At 39.9% G+C, this 10,472-nt stretch overlaps 1 protein-coding gene and 1 long non-coding RNA gene across 2 annotated transcripts; both read right to left on the bottom strand.

The window, feature by feature from the left end:
• Positions 1 to 1,058: 1,058 nt before the first annotated feature.
• Positions 1,059 to 2,806, bottom strand: LOC133743507 (uncharacterized). The gene is made up of 4 exons (XM_062171467.1): positions 2,700 to 2,806; positions 2,014 to 2,083; positions 1,449 to 1,500; positions 1,059 to 1,175 (listed from the first exon to the last, which is right to left on the bottom strand). The coding sequence occupies exons 1-4, from the start codon at positions 2,794 to 2,796 to the stop codon at positions 1,059 to 1,061; spliced, it is 336 nt and encodes a 111-aa protein (XP_062027451.1). The 5' UTR covers positions 2,797 to 2,806.
• Positions 2,807 to 7,809: 5,003 nt separating this feature from the next.
• LOC133745699 (uncharacterized) lies at positions 7,810 to 9,791 on the bottom strand. The gene is made up of 2 exons (XR_009863743.1): positions 9,574 to 9,791; positions 7,810 to 9,374 (listed from the first exon to the last, which is right to left on the bottom strand). It is a non-coding gene; the product is annotated as an uncharacterized LOC133745699 (long non-coding RNA).
• Between the last annotated feature and the right edge of the window lie 681 nt (positions 9,792 to 10,472).

The following is a 10,472-nucleotide window of genomic DNA, read 5'->3' as shown; positions in this document are numbered from 1 at the left end:
TTGTAAATCAGACAACGTATGTTTGTTAGAACCGTTGCATGTTATATAAGGATTCATTGTGTGAATATTAGAAATTCTATTGTGTGATAATCGTCTTTTCTGGATTTTGTGCATTGATAATAATGCTCCATTTTACCTAATGAACAGTGACTAATTGTGTGAAGTTTACTATATTAGTGCTTGAAATCATTATCCAATGAACAATGATTAATATTTACACCAAAAGCAATGTGATACATCAATAAAATTCCAATATATCCACCAAATATTGAATCCAAGTAACATGTCATTGCTATAAAGTTTCCTAGCTAGCTGAATTTACATGATGAAAGAAAATATATTTTGCTTCATTGTTTGGTATTCCATGCTTGGTCACTTAGTGACTCTTTAGGCAACATTTCACTAGATATTCCCAAACCTGCAAACAGAATAAGCAAAATTCAAGGTTATGAAGGAATGATTCAAACCAATTAAAGCTAAAATAGAAGAAAACATTGCAAGGTAACATTACCAAGCCTTGTACACTAAGAGAAGCAGAGCTATAATATATGTGTAAGCATAACAAACAAGCATTCCATACCCAATCCCAAGTATGTAAAACAATTTCCAGATCAAAGTACTTCTCCTACTGTAAGAAAACAACTTAACAATCTACCAAATACAGAATGCACACAACCTGTATAAGTGAAATACCTGAAGGAGAATCTGGCTTTTGGTGTTATGCCAATAAATCAAACTGAGCGACTTCCACAAATGCAACTAGCTTTGAAAGCTTGTATTAATAAACTTGGTGAATTTTTTTTTTTTTTGGAACACTCCATAGTCCATAAACTTGTATAAAAGCAACAAAATTAACTTGTATTTTCAGTTCTGTTTTCATCATCATACTTTTGAAAATATACCCCTCCAAGCTTCCTTTCTGCATGAATTCATAGACAAGGAGTAGCTCCTTGTCCGCGGAGCAGGGTTCTACTTCTAATAGTTCAACAGGGTTGTTGAATTCACAGACAAGGAGCCTTCCTGGTAGCTTGTTGTCTGCTGAGCAGTGTTCTGATAGCTTAACATGGTTGGGATGAGAAAGCCTTTCTGGTGGGTCCTTGTCCTCTGAGCAGTGTCCTAATTAATAGCTTAACAAGGTTGGGATGAGAAAGCCTTCCTAGAAAGTCCACCTCTGCCTGCATTATTAAATATAACCCAAAAGAAACGTACAATTATTTATCTCAGTATTCTCCAAAAATATGAAGCTAGGTTGTGGTACATGCACATTCAAAAAAAGCATCTTTTAATTTCCTCGTTAGGTACAATAGTTGAGTTTTCGTTTGAGTAATTGAATCCTAAAACCAACAAAAATTCGTCACCAAACATTGGAGAAGAGTTTGTTGGCAAATAGTGTGACGTGATCATATTAGAGGTTATATGTAGAAGTAGGAGGGTAGTTGATCGCATACCATCAACAACCAGAGGAGATTGAAATTCAGACGTGTATTTGAATATGAAGAGCTGCAAATCAATAGAAAGTAATCAAAGAATTGAGATTGAAATTCATAAGGCGTACCCTTTTTAACAAGCAGATCAGAGGAGAAAGGGTGAGAATTCCAGAAAAAATGATAAGAACAAGCATAAAGAGACCGAGGAGAAGGAAAAGATTGAAGAAGGGAAAAACTTGGTTAAGCCCATTCAAGAGTAACGATGAGAAAGAAAAGATTGAAGAAGGGAAAGAAAAAAATTTGGCCAATTATTCGACTTAATTGCAAGAATTAAAACCTTACTTCAACCTAACTGTTTCAAAGACCCACAATCAGTATTTAATGTGAATCAAGGTATATGGAAAATATAAACAAGAAGAAGAAAAAAAATAATCTAAGCATAACTTTTGAATCAACAATAAGAAAACAAAAGAGCAGAATCGATAAAGTTTAAGAGGGAGCAAAGAAAGTATGTAGCTTTGCAAAGAGAAAGAAGCTAATTTTCATAGGTTTATATATTTCAGTCAAGAGACAAAAAGATTCATACCCTATTCCCTGAAAGAAACTTGTGAAGAGAGAGAGCAATAGAAAACTGGGACTTTGTATGGAGAACCAATCTGCAACAATGAAAATGAGGGTAGGAGGTCGAGTTAAGTTCATGTTTCCCATGTAAAAGAAACAATTAATCTCTGGTTTTAAAAACTAGTAACAAAGAAACCATTTGTTTTTGTTTTTGTGAAGGAAGCACTAGAAGCTACCCAATTTGCACGGAAATATTCAATATTGTTTTACACAATTTGCACCATTCCATTAGTGCAGTTGCTACTGTCTTGGCATATTCACTCATTTTCCAATCTAAACTCAAAACACCCAACCAAAGGGGCATATAGAACCAAACCATAGCTACAAAGCCCACACTATCAACCTAATAATAATAAATGCTGCTAAAATATAACAAGACCCAGTTCGGAACTTTTGGACCAACTAACTCCAAACTCTCTTCCTCTCTAGTCAACTCCAGACCACCCAATCTCAAAAGCAAAACAAAATCAACAATTCAAACTCAAAACTCAAAACTGATTCACATGCTTATCCTACCAATTTATAAGCAAGAACATTTCAGCCAAGACAAGGTGACCATACAAAGACTAGAATAAAGCAATTAAAACCAAAATTGCATAGCTCACAAATTCAATTGGTACAAAGATTGGAAGAAAGCAAGAGAGAACACACCAAGCTTCAATTTCTCAAATTCTGCCACAAGCAAGGGTTTTGGGTATTGACCTTGGTATTTGACACCGTATCTGATGCCTGATGATACTCCTTGCATTGCTGCACTACTGCTTCACCTCTTGCAAGCAAAGCTGATTTGGAACTCTATCAGTGATTACAATTACAACAAACATATATGTTGTCATTTGAGCTATTAATTTACACTACTTGGTAGGTTCTTTTAAAATCTATTTCAAACCAGCTGCCAACTAAAATTTTGCATCTTTGAACCACATTTCTGAATTGTAAAGGCAACTAGTTGAAGCTCAGTTCTAATAGCAGATATCTTGCATCTCAAAACTTTGAAAGTTGAAAACGTAAACCAACATCACAACTAAGCAAGGGATGGACCTATATAACCATATATGAGTCGGTGGATGTATATATAAAAGACAGTATTCCAACAAACCTAAAATTACATAACTTTTTAACCAGATATACACAAAGAAAGACAGTCATAATGGAATCCCAGGAACACGACAAGATAAAGACGCTTTTAAATTGATAGCAAGGGACTCGGAGCCTAGCTGTAGCAGATTCGCAATCCCATTGAATAAACTGAGTGTCCAAAGAGTTTAGAAAAAACAATGATACAGGTCTAAAGTACAAAACTTGGTGCAAAATTGCACTACCCACCAAGCAAAAGATGATTTTTAGAATAGGAGAAAGTAAAATAGATTAGAAACTGAATCTATTGCACTTGGATCACTAATCAAACACTGCTATCCATTAATCCTCCGAATTATACTAAGCATAAACGAAACCAATACAAACAAAATGAACGCAGAATCAGAATCAGGGGACGGAAAATACAGAGAGTATAACAAGTTAGAGAAGAAAGGAAGTACCTTTGGGTTTTAGAGTTCTTAGGGTTTTTGTGAGTGAGATAAGAGAGGAGATAGAGTGTTAAGAAGCGAAGACCTCAGACAGCGCATAGGTTCGGTCGTCGTCCGAGAACCTCCGTCGTCAGAGAAACCGGGGTCGGGGTCGGGGTCGAACCAATTCTGCGTCCTTCAAAATCGTAAGTTACAGTCGGAGGAGGAGAATGGGATCAGAGGCAGAGAAATTCATACACCGATCTGGAGAGAGAAGTTGAGATGAGAAGTTGTCCTGAGATGAGAAACTAATTGATCTCGGTCGGAGGAGGAGAAAAGTGGAGAGGGTGCTCAGGTTTCTTCGAGCAGAGGAGCTGATCTGATACGGAAAAGGAGGAGGACAAGGAGGGTCGGGTTCTGGTTGGAGCAGGAGAATGAAGACGAGGAGGGTTTTGGTCGAAGGCGGAGCACGAAGAGGAGGAAAGGGAGGTTAATTTGGTCGAATAGTGTTAGGGCAAGCCTTGGTCAATGTTAGTCCAAATATGGCTAAGTGTGGGAATGAGCTTTTCATGCCCCGCGTTTGTTTAAAATTTTTTAACTTAGCCGCGTAGTGTTTTTCTGAAAATTCAAATGAAAGTTTTGTTACCGGTTATTTTAAAAAGCGATGTCAATTATATGCATACAAATCGGACTTTGAGGAATCGATGTTAATGATATTGCTTTACATCGTGTGTATTCCTCACCGATTTAATTGTCGTGATGTCTATGAGCATAATTCTATTAGTGAGGGAAAGTTCCCGCCTATATGCAAATACTTTGACAATTTTGGCGCTAGGTTAGGCATTACTCATTCATACAACACAAATAAGTCACTTGGTTGTGGCATCATCAATTACCAGATATATTTCAATCAAAATTTAAAGGTCTTGAGGGGGAATCAGTGCTATTTTGGGGCAAATATAGGCACGTCCAAACCTTTACCTCTTGATCGTACAACACAAAGTCAAAAACTGTTGTATGATATTTTGCACGCTACTCTCATACAACAGATATAACTATTCTGTTGTACTATATAGTATCAATTTAAAGCTAAATTTGAGTCAAGCTGGGAGGAAAATCTGTCGCTATTTTTTTTTTCATTCACACAACGAATTATTCTTGTAAGTGTTATGCAATGATCTTCTAGCTAAAAACTTCATAATTTTAACAGCCTTATACAACGTAAGTTTTGTAAACGTGTTGTATGATTCACTTTCCGTCATCACACAACAAATTTTTTTTTTTCGTTGTGTAAAAAGTGTTGTATGTTAAGGTTATTGGCCTAGTGATGTTTCGTGACCAGAGGAGGGAGCCAGTTTATGACAGTCAGGATGAGGATACATATGATATGACAATGCCACCGGCTTTGAAGGCCTCATCGTTCTCTACTTCAAAAGCATCGCCGGCCAGTGCTATGATTCTGTGCAGCCGTTGCAACTGTGAGGTAACCCTCAGTAATCTTCTGCAAATCAAGAACCTAGAGTTAGCTACTGATCAACAGGTAAAGCCAGAGTTAAAAGCTCCAACTAATTGTGAAGAAAGTAAGAAAAGAGACACAGGAAAGAAACATGCTGGCAATGAATTGGAGACTCCCACGGCCAATTCGGCCGAGGATGAAGTACTTAAGCTTTTTGGCCCTCACAGTCCCAAGGGATTTTATCAGGGACAACAAACTTCCCAAAGTGTTTTTAAGAGGATAAAGGAATCTGAAAAAGCCGAAAGCGGACGACTTTCGGTGAGGAGGAGGTTGACTTTTGAGGATGATGATCTAGAGGGAAATTTTGCTGACGGTTTCAATGGCCGACGACGATCAGGTTTTGACCAAGATGATCGATTTTATGACCAAGATTACTTTGCTAGAAATAGAGGTCGTAGACCTTATCGGACATATCGGCCACCAGTAACTCATGACAATAGGTGGTATGGCCGAGCGGCCAGAGATTAACCATTTTCCCCTTTGACAAAAACTCAAAAGAGACGCATGCAAAGGGAAGTGGCGGCCGCAAGGCAGCAAGGGTCTGAAGGGCAGGAAATCAAACGCTCAACTGAAGCCGATAACAGAGAAGCTCCCATAATAAGAGAGGACTTTCATAAGGATTCAGAAGAAACTATGGAACTTGAGACCATCGGTGACCAGTTTGAGAATGTTCTTAGCTTCCCAAAGCTACCTCATCTGCGGTTTACTGAAGGAGGGGTTAAGATCTTCAAACATCTCAACCCTCCATTTAAGTTGGCTGAATTAGAAACAATGAGAAAGTTCCATTAGAAACATTCAGCCCTTGCAGTCTATGGGCTTCCGAGGAGTCAAGATTATATTCTCAATACAATAATAGCAAATTATGATGCAGATCATGCTCTGATTCGGCAGGGTTTCCATAGCTGATTCATTACTCCTGGTTTGAAAGCCTTGTATCAAGCACATCGCAAAGGAATCCAAAAGAAGGATATCGTCGCTCAAATTCCAGTTTCAGAAGCCGACTTTCATTTCCTTAGATGTTTTCATAGAAGTCACTCGGCTGAGGAGACCTATGGTATAACGCCAGAAGAGGTCCAGCTCGCAAAAGAACTAGATGATTATTTAGAAAAGAAAGACTTCGTAACTGAAGAGCAAGCGAAGGCCGATGCCAAAGCTAAAGATATTGAACAACAGAAAGAAATACAGAAGGCGGCTAGGGATAAGACGCCAAATGGGAAAATCCCCACAATAAGAGTACTGAGAGGACAGGATCCGCCGTTCTCAAATCAAGATATGGGGATGATGAAGAAATATCATAGGATGTATTCAGCATCGGCCACTTATGGCCTAACTGAGGAGGAAAGCGCGATGATGAAGATGTTGGAAACGGATCTATCTTCTGAGTCTTACCTCATTACAGAGGATTCTAGTATCGGCTTAAAGATCAGTTATCAGACTATGATGGAGAACTGTAAGATGGAAGCCAACACTGATAACTTGCCCGTTTCCGATTCTGACCTTGCTTACCTTCACACTTACCATAAACAACATCCGGCTGCTGAGATGTATAGATTCACATCCGCCGAGAGCAAATTATTGGACAACTTGTCCAAATATCTGCGGGCTCGTGCAATTGAATGGCCAGTTGAGACAGAAAAGGCGTCCACCAAGCTGACAACTGGGGCCATTGAAGAATTAAAGAAAGAGCAAGCTAGTCTCAATCAGCATTTGAAGGATGAGGAAATGGTAGAAGGTGCTGCCATGAACAATGGCAAGCAAGACGATTTTGGAGACGAAGGTGATGAGGAAGTCGATTATGGGGAAGAGGAGGAACAAGGTGACTATGATAATGAAACTGGAATCGACTACGACATAGGAGATGACACAGCTTTTGACATAGAAAACTTATCCCCATTTTACAAGGACGAGGTCGCCTTTGGAAAAGGAGAAGGTAATACAATGGACATCAACATGGTTTATGTCCTACCTTCAGAACTCAAAGCTCAACCAGGTCAGTCAAATGAACTAATCGGCGACTTCGTTGCCGATCAACAACCTCGATTTGAGATTGATGAAGTCGATGCCCAGTTGAAGGATGAAGACGGCCGTGTGGTACTCACAAAACCAACGGCCAAAATGGCTCAACATTTGAAGCCGTTATACATCACGGCTTACATATAGGGACATCCAATAACGAAAGTTTTTGTGGATAATGGTGCGGCAGTTAATGTGTTACCTACAGCCGTCATGAAGAAATTACGCAGAACTGAATCTGATTTGCTCCCTTCAGACATTACAGTGAGCAACTTCTCTGGAGGTAAAAACAGGCCAAGAGGTATCCTCCCACTCGATGTCACTGTGGGGGAAAAGACAAACATGACGGCTTTCTTCGTGGTCGATTCATCTGCTCATTACAATGCATTGCTTGGCCGCGATTGGATTCACCAGAACATGTGTGTCCCTTCTTCCCTGCATCAAGTATTGATCTTCTGGCATGGCGACAAAATTTAGGTCATTCCGGCAGACAATAACCCATTTCAGGCATCCACCAATGTAGTGGAAGCAAGGTTTTACAAAGATGATATTGGTTATTTCACTTTCAGTGGACGAGATAGCAAGGGCCGACCTACCCAAGTTACGGCCCAGAAGATTGTCAACCTGTTTAAATAAAAAAAATCACATATAAGGCCCATCTCACTAAACGAGAATATGAGTGCTTTATTTGTAAAAAGAAAAATAAAGTACAAATAAAAGCCTCTAATAAAAAAAACAGAGAATGGTCGAGATTGATAGCTATTGAAACTCTAAGCAAAAGGAAAAGCTTAGAGGCAGCAAGGTGGCCCATATTGGCTTTTTACAAAACCGTGTTGACTCCTAGCTTTGTTAATTAAGAATCTAGATAACAATGCAATTACAAAGATAAGAGTGCAGCCTTCACGGGTTCTTGGAATACAAGTTCCCAAACTGTTTCAATTTCAGTGGGACTCTAAAACCCTCCATGTTGATTAGAAATCAAACTCATCACCAGTTCACTATAAAAGGGCTACGTGAAAAGAAACAAGGGGGAGGATGAAGGCGAAGAGGATAGCAGCCGAGGAGAGGAAGAAAGCAAGGAAAAAGAGGGTGAGACTTTCACCACCGATGTGCACCTTTTCCTTTGCTATTCTCAAATGATGCAGGCCTCCAGCGACAGATACCCTACGGTATATCATATATGCTCCGACACGGCGTGCCTTAGGGTGCCGATATTGTCGTCGAGCTCCTGCACGGCGTGCCTTAGGGTGTCGTATCATCTTCAAGCTCCGACACGGCGTGCCTTAGGGTGCCGATATTGTCGTCGAGCTCCTGCACGGCGTGCCTTAGGGTGCCGTATCATCTTCAAGCTCCGACACGGCGTGCCTTAGGGTGCCGATATTGTCGTCGAGCTCCAGCACGGCGTGCCTTAGGGTGCCGTATTGTCATCGAGCTCCGTCTCCCAAAGCTTTCAAAGGTATGATGCTTCACCGAACTCGCTCTCAGCAGCAACAAAGTAAATACAAAGCTGCTGGGGTTGACGATGGTGCTAAACGGCAACAAAGGGCCATAACCATCCCTGCTCTCTGTCAACCGTCAAGGCCAAATAGCCTGTCCCAAATTCCATGTTCTCTTCCCAAAAAGCACCAACTCAAATTAACACAAAAAATAAACAGAGTCTAAATAAACAGAGGCTCACCTTCAATTTGAAACTCTGGAACTTTGACTGCAGCTGCTGTTCTTGCTTTGTACCTGCACAAATCAATAAAGAGTCCTCGAAGTTGCAGCAGTAAGCCATACAAGTCGAATGCAATAGTGTCATGTTCACGAAGAATGGGATACAATGTTTCCATGCTCACAAAGAATCAAAAGCATTGTATTCTGGGAACAAAATGTTTCCAGTAGTTGACAAAGCACAAAGCACAAAAATCTTTTCTTGCGGTGCTAGTGTTGAAGATTGAAGGAATTTGGTATCAGAGGGTGGCCAACAAAAGAAAATAAAATTAAAAGTTGTGAAGAGGTGCCGACACAAGAAAGCAAAATAAGAAAGATCTTGGTTTGTGGTCTTCCAAGGATGAATGTTTAATTAATCATGCCTTTCCTTTATGCAAAGTGTGCTGGAGTGTAATTATACCACAAAGAAGAAAAGACAAAAGAAGCAAAATTAATATAAGCTAGTTTTGTTTCTTTACAAATAAAGGAGGAGGCGGTTACATTCAGATCAAAAGCATCAAAGCAAAAACAATACAGGAGTCCAGAGGCTTTGATTACCAGACCACGATGAAAGGCCAGGTACTTTCTCTTTAGCGGCACCTGCAAAGAAAAAATAAGAACCGAGCTTTGAGTGTGGTATTCCAGCAGCCAAATCAAATAGCCAAAGGCGAAACAAGCTCCTAAGCAGTGGGTACTTCTTCAAAATGATTGTAAAGTACAATAGAATTAAGTGTTGTCGGCACTTGGGTTCCTGAACTACAGAAGTTAGAAGCAAGAACAAAATGGAGAAGGTACTTACCCATTTTTCCATAAAGAGGAGCAATTAAGACAATTGCAAGCTTCAGAGACTAAGAAGTTCTGTTTTGTCGAAGACCCAAGCGCACTTCGATCTACAAGTCAAATTTCATCTCCAAATCCAAAGTCCTTCATCAATTGGCAGGGGTGGAGCATTCTGCCAATGCTTTGGGTTCGGCCAGGAGAAGAAAGAAAGAGAGTTTAAGAATGGAAAAGAAGACAATGAGGAGTTACAACTTACAATTCCTTCGCAGCTGGATCATTACGGGTGCTCATATCAAATTTGGGGCCCAAAAGCATTAATTGGTGTAGACCAAGCAACATAATTCGCAAGCAAAGCCCACCACAAATTTTGGGCCCGTTGGAAGAATTCGGCAAAGCATGACGCTATGGGTTCCATTTCCAAATACCCAGGCTTTGGTTTCGTAAAAAAATGCTCCGGAACCTAAAAAACATCCTTTTGGTACAAAACCAAGAAAAAGCCCAAATTCCCAAAATCCACAAAACGTCAGAACTATAATGGTTTGATCCCTTTACAGGGTATATAGGCAATCTAGCGACCCACTAGATGCAACCACAAATTCAAATCGAATCCCTGACTCCACCAGTCAAATTCAGCCAATCCGAATCTCTGACTCCACCAGTCAAATTCACCCAAACACCAGAAAAATAAAATCATTCCCAAATTTTCCAAAAGCAAATGCAAGGGCTCTAAACCCTCACAAATATCTCAAACACAAATCCAAAAATAAATGGGTCATCTACCCATTTAAATCCCAAATGCTGGAACTACATATGGTTTGATCCCGCAAGGGTATGTAGGCAATCTGGAATCAAATAATCTAGATGCAACTGCATCCCAAACACTATTCCTATTCCAAAAATCCAAGCCTTCCAATGAGT

This window comes from Rosa rugosa, chromosome 4 (assembly GCF_958449725.1).
Source record: "Rosa rugosa chromosome 4, drRosRugo1.1, whole genome shotgun sequence".
In the NCBI taxonomy this organism is placed as follows: Eukaryota; Viridiplantae; Streptophyta; class Magnoliopsida; order Rosales; family Rosaceae; genus Rosa; species Rosa rugosa.
The sequence above is the reverse complement of the archived record's forward strand: the minus strand, read 5'-3'. Positions and strand labels throughout refer to the sequence as shown.